This window comes from Aethina tumida, chromosome 2 (genome assembly GCF_024364675.1).
Source record: "Aethina tumida isolate Nest 87 chromosome 2, icAetTumi1.1, whole genome shotgun sequence".
In the NCBI taxonomy this organism is placed as follows: Eukaryota; Metazoa; Arthropoda; class Insecta; order Coleoptera; family Nitidulidae; genus Aethina; species Aethina tumida.
The window spans coordinates 2,815,615-2,837,986 of record NC_065436.1 but is presented as its reverse complement, the minus strand read 5'-3'; the positions used below and the strand labels follow the sequence as shown (position 1 = coordinate 2,837,986).

Genomic DNA, 22,372 nt, shown 5'->3' with positions numbered 1-22,372 from the left:
TAAAATTAGGCCCAATTTGAGAAGTGTTTAAACAAGTTTATTGTAACTTATAAGTCAATTGTAATAAATAATTCAACTAGGCCATAAAATCTAGGACATATAATTAAAGAAACGTCCATAACAAGAATGTGAAGCACAGATAATTGAAAATGGTACGATAATGTCAGGTATCAATAAAGGCGATAGCAAATTTTCTGCATACCACCGTTAATTCAGCGTACGGTCAGAAATGTGAAGACAGTCGAACCGAAATGCAAATATCATCGGCGCAGAACAAAGCCGAAGAATTTTAATAATCGGTGTGTCTGGGTTGAGAAAGATCCACCGGTGCAATTACGGCTTAGCCTTGCATTAGATAGTGAACTAATAGAATACCACAAAAAATCGTGCGACCTTTCGACGGTGCTTTTAAGGAAATCTCGATTATGTCAATTATGTGATTAATTTTTTAGTTTTTTTTTTTTTTTATTTTTTCGCCGTGCCGTACACATGCGGAGCACTCTCCTGTCTGTTTGCACAACAATGGGGTTTTTATTTAATGGGAAGTCGGTTCGGATCCACGACTGCATCTCCTCCCATAGAACCGACGCCACTTTCATTTGCTATCCCATTTATTTATTAATGCGCTTGCACTAATATATTGTTGTTTTATTAAGGCGGAGGTCAAACTGCGAATTCACAGCCTGATTATTAAGAATTTTCCCATAGATGATTCTAGTTTGTGTGTAGACTCACATAACTTTGCCATTTCGGTTTGACGATTTGCCAATTGCATTATAACTCAAACTCCCATTAAGTCCATCATTAAGTCAGTTATTTACAGTATGAATATCTCATTCAAATTACACCATTATACGTTAATTGATAATAGTAACAAGTATTTGTTCTAAGGGGAACTTTTCAAAAGTTTAAATATATATTATAATCAATTATTGACAATAAAATTATAATTAACCATGAATGTGCTCAGCTACTGATCCTAATGTATAGTTTAATTTAAAGCTGATTAAATTACGAAATTGCACACTTGCATTGAAAATCTGTTGAAAACCATTTAGACTGTTACTCATCTCGATAAATTAGTTTTATAGTATTTAAATTCGGGTCAAAACCAACTTAATATTATTAATAAGATATTGATGGATAAAGTTGTATTATGGGTTGGCATTAACAACTTTTAAGACCGGTGTGCGTACACATGACATATACTGGTTGGTAAATTGTTGTTTCGCATATCAAATTATAATAATTAGTTAGAAATATTCTGAAAATTACTGTAGCTAATCAACTAATGTAGTCTGCATCGCATGTTTCGTGTGTTATGATGAAATTAGTGACGTATTTTTGTAATAACAGTGTTACTGTAAGAAATCCATTTTAATAATATAATTTGTCATTTGATATATTTTAATTTTGTCACTTCCTGTTATTATATAAATTCGTTTAAAATTTTAGTGTTTTCTCGGACTTTTGGACTAATTTTTCAATATTGTATATTTGTATTTAAATTCCTTTAGATTCCTATTTTTTTAGATTCGATGTTTTCTCACATTATTAACAATCATGAATTCTTTAAATTCTGTGTTGTTTACTTTCTTTAATTTTTTACATTCATTCTTTACATTCTTTATATTCTATACATTCTTCACATTCTTTACATTCTTTACATTCTTTACATTCTTTACAATCTTTACATTCTTTACATTCTTTACATTCTTTGGATTATTTGGATGATTATATTCTTTAGATTCTTCAGATTCTTCGAATTCTTCAGATTCTTCAGATACTTTTCTGTTCTTTAGATTCTTTAGATTCTTTAGATTCTTTAGATTCTTTAGATTCTTTAGATTCTTTCTTTAGATTCTTTAGATTCTTTAGATACTTTAGATTCTTTAGATTCTTTAGATTCTTTAGATTCTTTAGATTCTTTAGATTCTTTAGATTCTTTAGATTCTTTAGATTCTTTAGATTCTTTAGATTCTTTAGATTCTTTAGATTCTTTAGATTCTTTAGATTCTTTAGATTCTTTAGATTCTTTAGATTCTTTAGATTCTTTAGATTCTTTAGATTCTTTAGATTCTTTAGATTCTTTAGATTCTTTAGATTCTTTAGATTCTTTAGATTCTTTAGATTCTTTAGATTCTTTAGATTCTTTAGATTCTTTAGATTCTTTAGATTCTTTAGATTCTTTAGATTCTTTAGATTCTTTAGATTCTTTAGATTCTTTAGATTCTTTAGATTCTTTAGATTCTTTAGATTCTTTAGATTCTTTAGATTCTTTAGATTCTTTAGATTCTTTAGATTCTTTAGATTCTTTAGATTCTTTAGATTCTTTAGATTCTTTAGATTCTTTAGATTCTTTAGATTCTTTAGATTCTTTAGATTCTTTAGATTCTTTAGATTCTTTAGATTCTTTAGATTCTTTAGATTCTTTAGATTCTTTAGATTCTTTAGATTCTTTAGATTCTTTAGATTCTTTAGATTCTTTAGATTCTTTAGATTCTTTAGATTCTTTAGATTCTTTAGATTCTTTAGATTCTTTAGATTCTTTAGATTCTTTAGATTCTTTAGATTCTTTAGATTCTTTAGATTCTTTAGATTCTTTAGATTCTTTAGATTCTTTAGATTCTTTAGATTCTTTAGATTCTTTAGATTCTTTAGATTCTTTAGATTCTTTAGATTCTTTAGATTCTTTAGATTCTTTAGATTCTTTAGATTCTTTAGATTCTTTAGATTCTTTAGATTCTTTAGATTCTTTAGATTCTTTAGATTCTTTAGATTCTTTAGATTCTTTAGATTCTTTAGATTCTTTAGATTCTTTAGATTCTTTAGATTCTTTAGATTCTTTAGATTCTTTAGATTCTTTAGATTCTTTAGATTCTTTAGATTCTTTAGATTCTTTAGATTCTTTAGATTCTTTAGATTCTTTAGATTCTTTAGATTCTTTAGATTCTTTAGATTCTTTAGATTCTTTAGATTCTTTAGATTCTTTAGATTCTTTAGATTCCTTAGATTCCTTAGATTCCTTAGATTCCTTAGATTATCTAAGTTCTCAAAATTCAATAGATTCTCTAGGCTTTCTAGATTATCTAGATTCTCTACATTTTCTAGGTTGTGTAGGTGATCTAAATTCTCAAAATTCTCAAGAATCCGTATGTGTATTAATAATCAATATTATCAATAATTATCAATAATCAATTATTATTATTGTGAATCAAGTATCTGAATACTTTTATTGTATTAAATAAACTACAGTATAATAATGTATTAAACATTGTGTGTTCTTTCTATCCCATAAAATATTTACAGGTATTTAAGAAAGATTCTGAAACGCAGATGATAATAAATTTAGTCCACCAAATGTTTTTCTTCTTGTCCTGATGCCCGATTATGCGGTTATAAACGCCATGCTGTCCGTACATTTATTTAAATTACATAAACCAACGATTAAACGTGCGAAAATCTCTTCCACCATCAGCCACTGTTCAGTGTTAATTGGACAGAATCTCCAGATACGCAATGATAGGCAAAAACCATTAAACGCAACAGCACACAACCTGCGTTGTAAGTTCGCCGAGTTCAGGAAATCGTCGATATTTCACATTTTAAACGCGAACACATTATCACGCATTGCATAATTGTCCTCCAATAAAATATTGATCTTAATGTCACATTTGAATAAAGCGCAACGAAACGTACTGTGCACTCGATATCCTTTCGAGTGGCGGCTCCGTCACGACCGCGGACGCCAACGAATCTAATCCATCAAAACACAATGAAATGTGAATACCATCAGATGCTAATCATCCGCCGTGGCGACGGTGCCCGATAATCGATCAATTGCGTGCAATATGGATTTTGGATTTTTTTCTGCAGCAGCACATTTGGAGCACGAATGGCTCAGTGACACCCTCGTACAAGCGGCGCATGACTTCCTAAATATTATACAGAACGTGTTCCACCACACCTACGCCATTTTTTTTTTATCGGTCCACGGCAATAATTTGAGGAAAAGTTATCGACGTTCAAGTTTAGGCCGGTCGTGAACGTAACCGCCATAAACCGGGCGAATTAATGCTTAATAAATTGCCCGAGTCAATTTCGCGATTATATTTTATTTTAATTTTATGTTGGTAGCGAGATATTTAATGTAGATGGCATCGTTTTAGTTACGAAATCACATTGATTCCCACAAGTTTTATTTTACATTTTGGTTACATAATTGTTATTGTTATAATTAAGTGAATGAATTAGTTTTATTGATTTAGGCGAGACACAGTGCTAATGAATGGGTATTTCCTGCTGTTTGCTTAAACATTTTAAATGTAGAGTAATCCTAAATTTAATTAGACTACAGAATTTCTTTAGATGATTCTTTAGACAATTTTTTAAATGATTCTTTAGATGATTCTTCACATGATTCATTGGATAATTCTTTAAATCATTTTTTAGATGATTCTTTATATGATTCTTTAAATAATCCTTTTGATGATTTTTTAGATAATCCTTTAGATGATTATTTAGATGATTATTTAGATGATTCTTTGAATGATTCTTTAGATAATTAGTTAGAAGATTCTTTAGATGACTCTTTAAATGATCCTTTAGATGATTATTTAGATTATTCTTTGGATGATTCTTTAAATGATTCTTTAGATGATTCTTCAAATAATTCTTTAGATGATTCTTTATATGACTGATATGATTTATTTTACATTTTGGTTACATAATTAATATTGTTATAATTAAGTGAATGAATTAGTTTTATTGGTTTAGGTGAGACACAGTGCCAATGAATGGGTATTTCCTGCTGTTTGTTTAAACATTTTTAATGTAGAGTAATCCTAAATTTAATTAGACTATAGAATTTCTTTAGATGATTCTTTAGATAATTTTTTAAATGATTCTTTAGATGATTTTTTAGACGATTCTTTAGATGATTCTTTAGATGATTCTTTAGATGATTCTTTAGATGATTCTTTAGATGATTCTTTAGATGATTCTCTACATGATTCTTTAGATGATTCTTTATATGATTCTTTAGATAATCCTTTAAATGATTCTTTAGATGATTTTTTTGATGATTCTTTAGATAATTCTTTAGGTGATCTTTTAGATGATTCTTTAGTTGATTCTTTAGATGATTTGATGTATGATTCTTTATATGATTCTTTGGATTATTCTTTAGATGATTCTTTAGATAATTAGTTAAATGATTTTTTAAATGACTCTTTAAATGACCCTTTAAATGATTCTTTAGATGATTCTGTAGATAATCTTTTAAATGATTCTTTAGATAATTCTTTGCATAATCCTTTAGATAATTCTTTAGATAATTGTTTAGATAATTCTTTGGATGATTCTTTAGATAATTTTTTAGGTGATTCTTTAAATAATTCTATAGATGATTAGTTAAATGATTCTTTAGATGATTCTTTAGATAAATAGTTAGATGATTCTATAGATGACTCTTTAAATGATTCTTTAGATAACTCTTTAATTGATCTTTTAGATGATTCTTTAGATGATTCTTTAGATAACCTTTTAGATGATTCTTTAGATAATCCTTTAGAAGATTTTTAGGATGATTCTTTAGATAATTAGTTAGATGATTCTTTGGATTATTGTTTAGATGTTTCTTTAGATAATTAGTTAGATGATTCTTTAGATGATTCTTTAGTTTATTTTTAAATGATCTTTTAGATGATTCTTTAGATGAATCTTCAGATGATTCATTAGATGATTCTTTAGATGATCTTTTAGATGATTCTTTAAATAATTCTTCAAATCATTCTTTGGATGATTCTTTAAATAATTCTTTAGATGACTCTTTAAATAATTCTTTAGATGACTCTTTTCTTTAGATAATTTTTCAAATGCTTCTTTACATGATTCTTTACACTATTCTTTACATGATTATTTGAGTGATACTTGATTTTTTATATGATTTTTTTAGATACCTCTTTATATGATTCTTTAAGCGATTCTTTTTTAAATGATTCTTTGGAGTATTCTTTTGGTTCCATAAATTCTTTAGTCTCTCTAGATTCTTGTGATAAGTTAGATTCTTGTTATAATTTATATTCTCTAAATTCTAGATGATTCTAAATCTTTAATTCTTTGTGCCTTGAAGTTTAACTTTACTTTAAATTTGTGTGATTGTATGAATGTCTTTCAAGAAGTACTTGTTTGATTTAGATGTTGAGACCTTTAAAAAGATTAAAACTACTTCTCAGTAATATTAATATTTAAATGAATATAGATTAATTATAATAAATCCTGTTACTCCAAACCACATAATAAGACTTTTAGTTGTTTAACTAATCTGTGGTAAATTATGGAAACTTTTTCTATTAACATTAAATAAGTGAGGTTCATGTCAAGTTGTGAAACCTCATAAACCAACACCAACCATCAATTAAGACGAATCCGCCACCATAACATAAATAATACAATCGATCTTGTGTAATTAATATTCAGGATCATTTTTGTAATTGCCACCGGCAAATGGATTTCAATTACAATAATTCAGAAAACGTTAAATATCAAAATTAATGCTGCGATCTTTCTCGCTAACGCGTAATTAATATCCATAACGCCATATTTTTCGCCATTTGATGGAAACAGAAATTATTTCTAAACCGCATAATGGTCTATTCGCATTATGAATATACATGGCGTTGCATAAATCGACTTTAATTGAATCGAGTGACTTATTTATTTATATTTATGGGTATAATGATTAATAATTTTACCATATTATTATGGTAAAATAAAATGCACTCATCTCTTACAAAATTATATATATTTATTGCACTTTAGCATTTGTGTGTGAGAATGCAATTAGATTATCATGATCGGCTACTGTCTTACGAAATAGTTATTTTAACAGATTTGTAAATTAACTTTAGTTTATTCTAAGCAATTTGCATATAAGTATTACCATTTTACACACATAATTTAATATAAAAAGTTAACACACACAATTTTTATTAAAAAATGTTTGTAATTGTGAAACAATTATAGTAAAATTTTATTATTTTATATAATATTACTTTTTATTTCTAATAAATACCATATTTAAATTCAAACATGGGTAAATGTCTTTAAAACTTAATGTTAATTAATGGACAATAATTCTGATATTAAAACAAATATAAACTTTATATTTATTCTCATAATTCTAAATTTAGATACATTTATATAACACATTAATGTATTTGAAAATTTGACACAAATATATAATTTTTATTATGTCAAGTTACAGATTATATAAATATTATATAGAACTAATTTATGATGTGTCAATTAAATATTAGAAAATTATTTAATTCAAATAATTCGAATGTAATATTTGATAAATTTGTACATTAAACTCATTTATGTTAACACATTTCTTCTTTTAAATATTGAATCGTTAATTGAAATTTATAAATACAGCATTATGAGTTTTCACATATATTTTGTTTATAATTATAAAATAATTTTATTTATTTCCTCATTTAGTCAATATTTAAGATTCACTTAATTTAAATTTAAAATTAATAACTTAGTTTTTAAAAATTAATCTTATTTATGTTAATACATTTTTCTCTTCAAAAGATTTTTCTTATAATTATAAGATAAATTTACTTATTGAGAATTAAATAAAATATCTTCCCTTAATCAATATATAAGATTTAGTTAATTAAGAATAACTAATCTTATTATTATTATTATTATTCAAAAGTTTTGCTTATAATTACAAAATAAATTTGCTTATTAAAAATAATTAAAATTCATTCTGTAATAAATCTTTAAGATTCAGTTTATTATAACTAATTAATTAAAATTAAATAATAACAATTTAGTATTTAATGAATTGATTAATATATTTAAAAATTAATCTTTTTATATTAATATAATTTTCTATTCAAAAATTTTGCTTATAATTACAAAATAAATTTTCTTATTGAAGAATAATTAATATTCCTCTATAAGATCCAGTTAATTATGACTAACTAATTAAAATTAAATATTAACAATTTAGTATTTAATGAACTGATTAATATATTTAAAAATTAATCTTTTTTATGTTAATATTTAAATATATTCAAAAGTTTTGCTTATAATTACAAAATAAATTTGATTATTGAAAAATAATTAAAATCTTTTCCTTTAGTCAAGATTTAAGATTCACTTAATTCAGATTAAGTAATTCAAATTTAATATTAATAATTTAATATTTAAATAAACTGTTTAATATATTTATGTTAATATATTTTTCTATTCAAAAGTTTTTCTTATAATTAGAAGATTAGAAATTAAAATTAAATATTAACAATTTAGTATTTAATGAACTGATTAATATATTTAAAAATTAATCTTTTTTATGTTAATATTTAAATATATTCAAAAGTTTTGCTTATAATTACAAAATAAATTTGCTTATTGAAAAATAATGAAAATTCCCTCATTAATTAATCTTTATGATTCAGTTTATTGTGACTAATTAATTAAAATTAAATAATAAAAATTTAGTATTTAATAATTATCTTTTTTATTAATATATTTTCTTATTCAAAAGTTTTGCTTATAATTACCAGATTACTTATAAAAAAAGTTTAATTAAAATATTTTCTTTTAGTCAAGATTTACTTAATTAAGATGAACTAATTCAAATTTAATATTAATAATGAAGTATTTAAATAAACTGATTAGTATATTTAAAAATTAATATGTTTTTTATTAATATATTTTCTTATTCAAAAGTTTTACTTATGATTATAAGATAAACTTATAGAAAAATATTTAATACCTTTTCTTTTAGTCAAGATTTAAGATTCACTTAATTAAAATTAACTAATTCAAATTTAATATATTTTCCTATTTAAAAGTTTTGCTTATAATTACAAAATAAATTTGCTTATTGAAAAATAATTAAAATTCCCCCATTAACCAATATTTAAGATTAACAATTTAGTATTTAATGAACTGATTGATATATTTAAAAATTAATCTTTTTTATGATAATTTATTTTTCTATTCAAAAGAGTTTGCTTATAATTACAAAACAAATTTGCTTATTGAAAAATAATTAAAATTCCCCCATCAATCAATATTTAAGTTTAACAATTTAGTATTTAATGAGCTGATTAATATATTTAAAAATTACTCTTTTTTATGATAATATATTTTTCTATTCAAAAGAGTTTGTTTATAATTACAAGATAAACTTACTTATTGACAAAGTATTAAAATTTCCTCCTTCAGTCGTGATTTAAGATATAGTTTTTAATCTTTTGGTATATTGAAAATGACATTGAAAATGTAACAAATACACATTTAATGGTAATAGTACGAATTACCTAAAAAATTCAATGTCGCAACACATCAAAAGAATGTGAACTTTAAAGGAGCACTTCTTCCTTAACTCGCCGATAATTAGCGTTTTGTTCATCGCATTTATTAATTGACCAGCTGACCCACCGTTCACTGCAAACTGGATAAATTCATTTTTTTTTTTTTCATCAGACTTGATCTTCCATAATAATCATTGCGAAAGCGCAAGTGGATTCAGATCAGGAAGATAAGTGGGGATGTTTGTGGATCGAGGTCGTGTCTAAGTTTTTAATTAAACGGCGGAATTATATAAGAGATGATGAGTTACCGTTCGGTTTGATGATGAATTGTAACAAGTGTGAACGCCTTTTTTAACTTTCTTATTTTCTAAAAATAACGATTCTTCATAAACGTGACCGTTCATGTTCTATTGTTCTAATTTGTCCTCTTGTTACTTCAGCCTTATAAACTTTTTCCAGCTAATTAAATATAATTAACCAAATTTATTGCTCAGTTTCGAATTCTATTTTTGAAAACACGCCCGTTTTAATGAATCAGCGAAATCTGCGAAAGTCTATTTAAATTCTGGAGTTGTCCCACTTGGGGTTTATTTAAACAATTATTTTGATTAGTATCAGCTATAATTTATTTATGAGACGTTTTGTATTGTCTCATATTTATCAAGAATCATTTTCAAGTCTTTGATGACTGAATTTCCGGTACACTTTCATCCAAAAGTTGAATTAATCATCAAATAGTTTAAGAGACTTCAACGCCACATTAGAAGACAAACTCTTATTAACTGAAATATTACACGTGAAACTATCCGGAACTACTTTTTAAAACACACAATGAGATTATCTAATAATAATTATCTAAATTTTATGTACTTATTATTATTATTCTTTCAAGAACAAAGAATATTTACTCAGTAATCGACAACATGGAAAATCCAATTAAATCGACAACTATTACACAACATTTGCATATGTTTTTGACATATTTATGGCCATATTTATATGGAATATATGCGTGAGCAATTTTAAGGATGAGAATATGTTCGGCGGGTCATACAAGGTGGGTTTCGAGTGTAACAAATGGCTTAATAAAGTGAATGGAGGACAAAAATTATATCATATTTGCCCTTTTCATCCGTTCAGTTAATGTCGTTTGGCTGGATGGTGTATGGACTTCCTTAAACGATGAAATTATAATAAGAAATGGCAAAATGGTTTTTTGCCAGCATAATCTAAGTAAATGTGCATGTTTGTTTAATACAAGTAAGTGTCACAACCTATTTAAAATTATTTGATTAGATGCTGCTCAAAATCTTTGTTCATTTATTTAATTTTCTATAGTTCATAGTTTTCAATTTTTTATATTATTATTATTTTATATTAAATAAAATAAATTAATTAAAATAAATTAATTAAAATAAATGAAAAAAAATAAAATAAAATAAATGTATATAAATATCTAAATAATATAAATAAATAAAATTTAATAATTTTCTTATTTTATCTTATCATTATATATTCAAAATTAATTAAAATTTGTCTAAATATCTATAAATATATAATATATATAAATTTATCTAAATAAAATAATAATAAAATAAATAAAATAAATTAAATAAATAAAATAATTAAAATAATAATAAAATAAATAAAATATATAAAATATATAAAATAATTATAGTAAATAAAAATAATATATATATATATATATATATATATATATATATATATATATATATATATATATATATATATATATATATGAAATTAAAATTTAATTTTTCAAATTACTATTAATTATTTTAAGTTTAAATAAATGTTACCATTTATGTATAAAATATATGTATTTATTCAATTAAAATATACAGAAAATTAGAATATAATGTATTCAATAAATAAATAAATATATAAATTATATTAAATAAATTAATTAAATAAATCAAATAAATTAAATAAATTAAATAAATTATGTAAATTAAATAAATTAATTTAATAAATAAAATAAAATAAATTAAATAAATAATTTTTAAATGTATATATAGTTTTTAAACATACTTATTAAACTACTTAAGTATTTTTTATTTATTACAACTGTGTATTAATTTTCTTAAAAGGCCTTTCTGTTTTCGAATAAATTTATATTTATTTCAGATTTTTTATCATTTAAAAACGTTTTTTAGAAAATGTATAATGTTAAAAATAAAATTTTAACATTTACTTTTTTTATTTTTATTTTTTTTTTTAACATTCATTTGTTCTCATATATATACATAATTTATATTTTTGATTATCATTCTTCTTCTCATAATTTTAATATTTAATCATTTTAAATTTGACTTGAAATTAAATAAATTAAATAAAATATATTAAATAAATTCATTAAATAAATCAAATAAATTTAATAAATTAATTAAATACATTAAATAAATTAATTTAATAAATAAAATAAATTAAATTAAATAAATAAATAAATAAGTAATTTTGTACACTTTTTTTTATAATTTTTATACCTTCTATACTTTGTTGTTAATTTAATTTTTCATATTATCAATATTTTTAAGACTTTTAAGAGAATTTTTGTAATTTTGCCTTTTTTACACTATATATATATATATATATATATATATATATATATATATATATATATATATATATATAAAATATGAGAACAAATAAAATATCTCTAAAAAATAAAGAAATCTATAATAAAGTTTTTATCAAATAAAAATTAAAGAAATAATAAATATATAATAAAAAATTGTAAAAAGTCATATTTAAAATAAATAAATATTAAGAAAATTATGAGAAGTATCACACTTGAAGAATATTAATCAAAATTTAGAGATATTATATTTGTTCTCATATTTTTTATATATTATTATTTAGTATTTTTTACTCATCATTCAAATTTAAATCATATCATTTTCTAAATTGTTTATAAAAACTTTATTATATATACCTTATGTTTAAAAATATTGTTTTCTTAAAATAAAAAACTTGTTTACAATTAATATATCAATATTAGAAAGAATTCAAGTTCAATAAAAAAATTAATTTAAAGACTTTTTTTAAGTGACTATATAGAAATTAAGTAGTACATATAAAATGATGATTTGAAATAAATTAATATATATATTATTTGTGTCAAACAATTGTTTTAAGACACATTATTTACTTTTTATCAATGAGTGTGCTTTCAACTTTTTTATTTCACAGAACAAAAAATTACTTACTGTTTAAAACAGAAGTCAGAGCAAAAAATCTGTTCTTAACAAATTAAAACGTAAAAAACAGACAATAGAATAACATTATGATGTTAATTATGCACCATCCCAAAAAAACAAGGCAAAGCGGTGCCACGAAAACACCAAGACGCCAAAGATGATAAACGACCTTGCCCTGCGTTAATCCACTTTTGCATCACACTCATCCTCGGTGTACCCGCATTTTTTTTTCGTTTCGGGTAGGGATCCCCGTGGCGGTATAAAAGCGAACAGCCGAAATTTACAATTATCATTTGATCGATATTTAATTCACTTTCATCAACATGAGACAAGTAAGCGATCCACTCACATTTATACTTACTTAACACGTACTAACACCGCAACGTTTACTTCAGTGATGGTGGTTTACTAACATCTTGATGTTGTGTCGTGCCAAATCTGCTTCAGTGAGGTTACCTACAAATTTTTTATGTAACTGGGAAGATCTGGTTAATTAGCTACTTACGTTTATTGTAATATTTATCTTCTTTTTTCCAGCTTTTGTTTTATTAATGTGGTACTTTCTAATGTATTCACTTTTTGTCTATTTGATTAAATGTAAAATTAAAATTGCACCGAGGACATTGCACAATTTAGTTGCAATCACGTGTATCTTAATAGTTTCATTTACTTTTCAATGTACGTCTGATGATGGCACATGTTGGGCAAATGGCTAAATAATTGTTAATTATGGCAAAAGATCGAGATTGATTGAGCTGCGAAACGTGAAATTCCATTGCAACAGTCCACATCCATTATATAAAAATATCTCTGACACTTCTTTCACTTCAGCCCGTCCATTTCCAGGTAGTGCTAGCTCTGGCCCTCTTCGGCTTCGTGGCCTGCGGCCGCCTGGACAACAAGTACATCCCGGCCAACCAAGGCCCCTACCAAGGAGCCGCCTCCTCCGGCTCCTACGCCGGAGCCGCCGCCCACGGAGGCTCCTCCAACCCGGCCGACGCCAACGCCCACATCCTCCGTCTGGACAACAACAACGAAGGCGACGGCAGCTACCAATACGCCTTCGAGACCAGCAACAGCATCGCCGCCCAGGAGCAAGGACATGACGCTGGAGACGGCAACAACGCCCAAGGATCGTTCTCCTACGTGTCGCCCGAAGGTGAACACATCTCGATCTCCTACAGCGCCGGCCAGGAAGGCTTCCAACCGCAAGGTGCCCACCTCCCGACCGCCCCACCAATCCCGGAGGAGATCCTGAAGGCTTTGGAACAGAACGCCGCCGACGAGGCCCGCGGTATTGTTGATGATGGACAGTACAGGCCGGAACATGAAGGACCTGGTGCTGGTGGATACGGTGGTGCTGCTGCCGGAGGATACGCCGGCGCTGGTGGCAACAACGCTGGATACAAATATTAAATTTTGTAAAATTATAGGATATTATTATTTTTATAATAAATTATTTAAAAATTAGTTTTCCGGATGTTATTCAAATTGTGGTACTGACTATCATGAAATCTATGTACTACTCTCTACCCTGAAAAAACCTCTGTAGGAAAAATAAGATTAACAATTCAACTTACCTTAAGAAAACCCAAAATGAGGCTCCCTGGTACTTTGACTGTGGAGAACCAATAGTATTTTACAAACTTGAAAAACCCAACAATTATTTAGATTTTAGATGGTGGAGACGTTTATATACAGAAGAAACTATAATTTCCTGATAATGTTCTTCTCCTTAGTTCATACATACTCTATTTACTGATGCCAAACAATTTTAGAGTCAAGGATGGCATTAAAATATTAGGTTTGAGTGGACCATTGAGTTTTACGACCTTCAAAACATTCTTCATCAGGAATACTCAACTTATGCTTTTGGAAGGTTTCAGCTTCCACATAATTAAACTAATTGGAACCAAAGTAAATGATAGATTTCTTTTATTGAAGTAAATGTTCCAGTTTGTATTAATGGTTAAAAGCCTTGGCAAACATTGACATGTGTAAGGGACATTAATGGATGATAATTGGACAAAACTCAATATCATTTATGGTACTATATTTTGACTTTAAAAGTACATATTGTTACATGCCTTATTAGTTATAAAAACTTGTTTATCTTCAACAGAAATATCATACATACTTAAAAATTACATATATAAAAAGAAATATTGTCAATTCCATCAAAATACGACCAAGATGTGGATCACAAATGGTTCTGCCATTTGAATTTGATAAGGTCATATTACTATAATGATTGTAATACACCATAACATCTTTTGAATATTAATCTTTGTCTTTACATCTATTTAAATAATAAATTTATGTGTAATATATCTAAACAATCATATTCAAGATTGAAATACCCAACAATTATTTAGATTTTAGATGGTGGAGACGTTTATATACAGAAGAAACTATAATTTCCTGATAATGTTCTTCTCCTTAGTTCATACATACTCTATTTACTGATACCAAACAATTTTAGAGTCAAGGATGGCATTAAAATATTAGGTTTGAGTGGACCATTGAGTTTTACGACCTTCAAAACATTCTTCATCAGGACTACTCAACTTATGCTTTTGGAAGGTTTCAGCTTCCACATAATCAAACTAATTGGAACCAAAGTAAATGATAGATTTCTTTTATTGAAGTAAATGTTCCAGTTTGTATTAATGGTTAAAAGCCTTGGTAAACATTGACATGTGTAAGGGGCATTAATGGATGATAATTGGACAAAACTGAATATCATTTATGGTACTATATTTTGACTTTAAAAGTACATATTGTTACATGCCTTATTAGTTATAAAAACTAGTTTATCTTCAACAGAAATATCATACATACTTAAAAATTACATATATAAAAAGAAATATTGTCAATTCCATCAAAATACGACCAAGATGTGGATCACAAATGGTTCTGCCATTTGAATTTGATAAGGTCATATTACTATAATGATTGTAATACACCATAACATCTTTTGAATATTAATCTTTGTCTTTACATCTATTTAAATAATAAATTTATGTGTAATATATCTAAACAATCATATTCAAGATTGAAATACCCAACAATTATTTAGATTTTAGATGGTGGAGACGTTTATATACAGAAGAAACTATAATTTCCTGATAATGTTCTTCTCCTTAGTTCATACATACTCTATTTACTGATGCCAAACAATTTTAGAGTCAAGGATGGCATTAAAATATTAGGTTTGAGTGGACCATTGAGTTTTACGACCTTCAAAACATTCTTCATCAGGAATACTCAACTTATGCTTTTGGAAGGTTTCAGCTTCCACATAATTAAACTAATTGGAACCAAAGTAAATGATAGATTTCTTTTATTGAAGTAAATGTTCCAGTTTGTATTAATGGTTAAAAGCCTTGGCAAACATTGACATGTGTAAGGGACATTAATGGATGATAATTGGACAAAACTCAATATCATTTATGGTACTATATTTTGACTTTAAAAGTACATATTGTTACATGCCTTATTAGTTATAAAAACTTGTTTATCTTCAACAGAAATATCATACATACTTAAAAATTACATATATAAAAAGAAATATTGTCAATTCCATCAAAATACGACCAAGATGTGGATCACAAATGGTTCTGCCATTTGAATTTGATAAGGTCATATTACTATAATGATTGTAATACACCATAACATCTTTTGAATATTAATCTTTGTCTTTACATCTATTTAAATAATAAATTTATGTGTAATATATCTAAACAATCATATTCAAGATTGAAATACCCAACAATTATTTAGATTTTAGATGGTGGAGACGTTTATATACAGAAGAAACTATAATTTCCTGATAATGTTCTTCTCCTTAGTTCATACATACTCTATTTACTGATACCAAACAATTTTAGAGTCAAGGATGGCATTAAAATATTAGGTTTGAGTGGACCATTGAGTTTTACGACCTTCAAAACATTCTTCATCAGGACTACTCAACTTATGCTTTTGGAAGGTTTCAGCTTCCACATAATCAAACTAATTGGAACCAAAGTAAATGATAGATTTCTTTTATTGAAGTAAATGTTCCAGTTTGTATTAATGGTTAAAAGCCTTGGTAAACATTGACATGTGTAAGGGGCATTAATGGATGATAATTGGACAAAACTCAATATCATTTATGGTACTATATTTTGACTTTAAAAGTACATATTGTTACATGCCTTATTAGTTATAAAAACTAGTTTATCTTCAACAGAAATATCATACATACTTAAAAATTACATATATAAAAAGAAATATTGTCAATTCCATCAAAATACGACCAAGATGTGGATCACAAATGGTTCTGCCATTTGAATTTGATAAGGTCATATTACTATAATGATTGTAATACACCATAACATCTTTTGAATATTAATCTTTGTCTTTACATCTATTTAAATAATAAATTTATGTGTAATATATCTAAACAATCATATTCAAGATTGAAATACCCAACAATTATTTAGATTTTAGATGGTGGAGACGTTTATATACAGAAGAAACTATAATTTCCTGATAACGTTCTTCTCCTTAGTTCATACATACTCTGTTTACTCATGCCAAACAATTTTAGAGTCAAGGATGACATTAAAATATTAGGCTTGAGTGGACCATTGAGTTTTATGACCTTCAAAACATTCTTCATCAGGAATACTCAACTTATGCTTTTGGAAGGTTTCAGCTTCCACATAATCAAACTAATTGGAACCAAAGTAAATGATAGATTTCTTTTATTGAAGTAAATGTTCCAGTTTGTATTAATGGTTAAAAGCCTTGGTAAACATTGACATGTGTAAGGGGCATTAATGGATGATAATTGGACAAAACTCAATATCATTTATGGTACTATATTTTGACTTTAAAAGTACATATTGTTACATGCCTTATTAGTTATAAAAACTTGTTTATCTTCAACAGAAATATCATACATAAAAATTACATATATAAAAAGAAATATTGTCAATTCCATCAAAATACGACCAAGATGTGGATCACAAATGGTTCTGCCATTTGAATTTGATAAGGTCATATTACTATAATGATTGTAGTACACCATAACATCTTTTGAATATTAATCTTTATCTTTACATCTATTTAAATAATAAATGTGTGTGTAATATATCTAAACAATCATATTCAAGATTGAAATACCCAACAATTATTTAGATTTTAGATGGTGGAGACGTTTATATACAGAAGAAACTATAATTTCCTGATAACGTTCTTCTCCTTAGTTCACACATACTCTATTTACTCATGCCAAACAATTTTAGAGTAAAGGATGACATTAAAATATTAGGCTTGAGTGGACCATTGAGTTTTACGACCTTCAAAACATTCTTCATCAGGAATACTCAACTTATGCTTTTGGAAGGTTTCAGCTTCCACATAATCAAACTAATTGGAACCAAAGTAAATGATAGATTTCTTTTATTGAAGTAAATGTTCCAGTTTGTATTAATGGTTAAAAGCCTTGGCAAACATTCACATGTGTAAGGGACATTAATGGATGATAATTGGACAAAACTCAATATCATTTATGGTACTATATTTTGACTTTAAAAGTACATATTGTTACATGCCTTATTAGTTATAAAAACTTGTTTATCTTCAACAGAAATATCATACATACTTAAAAATTACATATATAAAAAGAAATATTGTCAATTCCATCAAAATACGTCTAAGATCAAGATCACAATGGACCTGCCATTCGAAATTGAATAGGCCATATTAGCATAGTAATTGTAGGACACCACAACAACATTTAAATATAAACCTGTGTCTTTAAAACGATTTAAATACTAAATATACGTATAATAAAAATGAACATTTACAGTAAAGATTGAAAAATTTAACATTCCGTAAAACACAGCAAATTATGCAATACGAAATCAACATTACAATAACAATATAATGACGCTGCATATCTGTACGGCATGTCCAAATCAGATCCTTTTATAAACCACATCAAGTTGGTAATGTGTCATAAAATTTGTGTGTAATTGGACAGACTTAGTGGTGAAAGTCTAGTATTTATTTTTCATTAGACAATTACCTTAGACGAGATTAATTTAAATTAAACCTAGTGACGTTTTTCCTGTATAATATACCTTCACGTCGCATCTCATTGACAATGTATTGAGAAAATAAAACGTTAATAGTACAATTGGCACGGTTTGTTGTTTTTGAGTAGCCAACAAACACCACAAGGAAGTTATAAAATATATTGTATAATTAAAGAAAAATACGTTATTTTATTCGCTGTGAAGGCGTAACTAAATAACCACTTATTAACGTATGATTGTAAAAACGTTTGCTGATAAAATATTGGATTCACGACGATTTTATGCCTGGTAAGAGTTACGTGAATGAGTTTTAAATTTATACCTTTTATTTCATAAGATTGCAGAGCAATTTCATCGATTACCATAAACTATTTCACGTCATTATGTTCTTCCTTGCTTAAATCGTGGCTGGAGGAATATTAAAAATTATATGTAATCACATAAACGTACCCAAAATGTGCTATTATTCAATTTAATATTTAAAAATCTAAGGTCAACCTTTCTGGTTTCTAAGGAAAAGTCTCACAGTTACATTTAACATAGTTGATTTTTTGTAATCCAAAATTGATGCACACACATATGATGACACAATTTGTAATAGTGTGGGATGAATCTTTATAAACGTCTATTTATATCCAGGTCTATCACGAGTTTGTAATTAGAGGATTTGTTGGTGTAATTGGATTTCGTCACGTCAAATTGGCAGAGAATGTTTTTACAGTGTTAATGAACTTGATAATGAAGGTTTATCTTTGATTATTATGTAAGTTGTTCAACAGATTGATAATAAAGTCCATTTATGATTAAACACCCACAGAAGTTTATTGCTGGTTGACATTTAAAATGATTTTGTACCCTCGTAAAATGTAAAATTAAGTTTCTCCATCTATAATACGTTTATAATATAAATAAGTATAAATATAGTGATTAGTAAATTAATGACCAAGACAGTATGACACAGACATAAAACGTAACAAAACTTTTATTGAAAAAATGGCGAATGCATCAACATTACCAAAGAAAATTGTTAATTAAATATTAAACACACAGACATATAATTTTGTATAACATTTATTAGTAGTAATTTATTTAAAATTTGTGACATCGTGCATGTTAATTTAGGTTGGAATAGAAAATAGATAAATTTATTGATCGTTTCGTTCAACTCTCAATCTGTTTTCATAATGAAATAAATCTTTGAAATGTCGAGTTACCAATTAAAATTCTTGAAAAGGAAATTTTCATGAATTAACTGTTTCTTCCTGTTCAATAGACACGTAAAAATTATGTAAATTTTAATTTTACTTCAGAAATTTGGTTTGTTATTAATGTGAACTGGAAAGTTAATAATTAAAAAGTGACTGTATTAATTATTTTTTAAATAAAATAATAATTTAGATAAAAAATTCACAAAATAGACAAAATTTTTGAAAACTAATTTATAATTTTAAATTTTACTTTTTTAGTTTATCTCAGGACAATTTAAGTAAACAATAAAAATTATTTACATAATCATACTAAAAATCAATTCCATAATTTAAAAATTAAATATTAGAAATGGATAATAAACAATTATATTAAAATATTTCAAAATAGAAGTTCATGTTGTCTGGTTTAACTTAATTCTAAATTTTTTGTACATTTTGTGTTTATTAATATTGAAACATATATTTTATTATTTATTAATTTCATTCTTAATTTAAATTTTTCTCAATGGTTTATTTAATTTTAAAAATGATTTAAGATAAGTAAATAAATGTAAGTTACCTATTTAAAGTATTTGATTTAATTTATTCCCTCAATCAATTCATATACAAAATTTGTTGGGTTACAACTTAATCTAAAAATATCACTGGATAAGAGCAAAAGTTACCAAAAATATATTATAAAATTGGCAAAAAATTCAACAAATTATTGGTTAATTAATAATAATAGAATAATTTGTCCAAATTCTGTATTAAATTATAATTATTAATTTTTTAAATGTGTTGCCAACATTTTTAATTTTAGGTTAGGTTGTTTTATGTATGTAACTAAGCAAACTTTGTATATGAGTTGGTATCACTGGATAAGAGTAGAAACTACTAAAAAAAAAATACTATAAAATTTGCAAAAAATCCAACAATTTATTGGTCAATTAATAATTATAGAATAATATTGTCCAATTTCTGTATTAAATTAAAATATTTAATTTTTTAAATGTCTGGCCAACATTTTTAATTTTAGGTTAGGTTGTTTTATGTATATAACTAAGCAAATTTTGTATATGTGTTGGTACCACTGGATAAGTGCAGGAATTACTAAAAATATACTATAAAATTGACAAAAAGTCCAACAATTTATTGGTCAATTAATAATAATAGAATAATTTGTCCAATTTCTGTATTAAATTAAAATATTTAATTTTTTAAATGTGTTGCTAACAATTTTAATTTTAGGTTAGGTTGTTTTATATATCTAGCTAACCAAAGTTTGTATATGAGTTGGTACCACTGGATAAAATCAGAAATTACTAAAAAATATACCATAAAATTGGCAAAAAGTTCATCAATTAATCGTCAATTAATAATAATAGAATAATTTGTCCAATTTCTGTATTAAATTAAAATATTTAATTTTTTAAATGTGTGACCAACATTTTTAATTTTAGGTTAGGTTGTTTTATGTATATAACTAAACAAACTTTGTATATGAGTTGGTAACACTGGAAAAGAGCAGAAGTTACTAAAAAATATACTATAAAATTGGCAAAAATCCAACAATTTATTGGTCAATTAATAATAATAGAATAATTTGTCCAATTTCTGTATTAAATTAAAATATTTAATTTTTTAAATGCGTGGCCAACATTTTTAATTTTAAAATAGGTTGTTTTATATATCTAGCTAACCAAAGTTTGTATATGAGTTGGTACCACTGGATAAAATCAGAAATTACTAAAAAATATACCATAAAATTGGCAAAACGTTCATCAATTAATTGTCAATTAATAATAATAGAATAATTTGTCCAATTTCTCTATTAAATTATAATATTTAATTTTTTAAATGTGTTGCTAACAATTTTAATGTTAGGTTAGGTTGTTTTATGTATCTAACTAACCAAAGTTTGTATATGAGTTGGTACCACTGGATAAAATCAGAAATTACTAAAAAATATACCATAAAATTGGCAAAAAGTTCATCAATTAATCGTCAATTAATAATAATAGAATAATTTGTCCAATTTCTGTATTAAATTAAAATATTTAATTTTTTAAATGTGTGACCAACATTTTTAATTTTAGGTTAGGTTGTTTTATGTATATAACTAAACAAACTTTGTATATGAGTTGGTAACACTGGAAAAGAGCAGAAATTACTAAAAAATATACTATAAAATTGGCAAAAAATCCAACAATTTATTGGTCAATTAATAATAATAGAATAATTTGTCCAATTTCTGTATTAAATTAAAATATTTAATTTTTTAAATGTGTGGCCAACATTTTTAATTTTAGGTTAGGTTGTTTTATGTATATAACTAAACAAACTTTGTATATGAGTTGGTATCACTGGATAATAATTTTAGGTTTGGTTGTTTTATGTATATAACAAAGCAAACTTTGTATATGAGTTGGTATCATTGGATAAGAGCAAAAATTACTAAAAAATATACTATAAAATTGGCAAAAATCCAACAATTAATTGTCAATTAATAATAATAGAATAATTTGTCCAAT

At 25.5% G+C, this 22,372-nt stretch overlaps 1 protein-coding gene across 2 annotated transcripts; it reads left to right on the top strand.

Annotated features, from left to right (window-relative positions):
- Nucleotides 1–12,870: 12,870 nt before the first annotated feature.
- LOC109605848 (pupal cuticle protein 36) lies at nucleotides 12,871–14,032 on the top strand. Of its 2 annotated transcripts, none has more exons than XM_020022446.2 (2): nucleotides 12,871–12,894; nucleotides 13,409–14,032. In XM_020022446.2, exons 1-2 carry the CDS (start codon nucleotides 12,886–12,888, stop codon nucleotides 13,976–13,978), a joined length of 579 nt encoding a protein of 192 aa, XP_019878005.1. In that variant the 5' UTR covers nucleotides 12,871–12,885; the 3' UTR covers nucleotides 13,979–14,032. The 2 variants fall into 2 exon arrangements, with proteins under 2 accessions (XP_019878005.1, XP_019878004.1); XM_020022445.2 differs by lacking the exon at nucleotides 12,871–12,894 and adding an exon at nucleotides 12,903–13,008.
- Nucleotides 14,033–22,372: the final 8,340 nt, after the last annotated feature.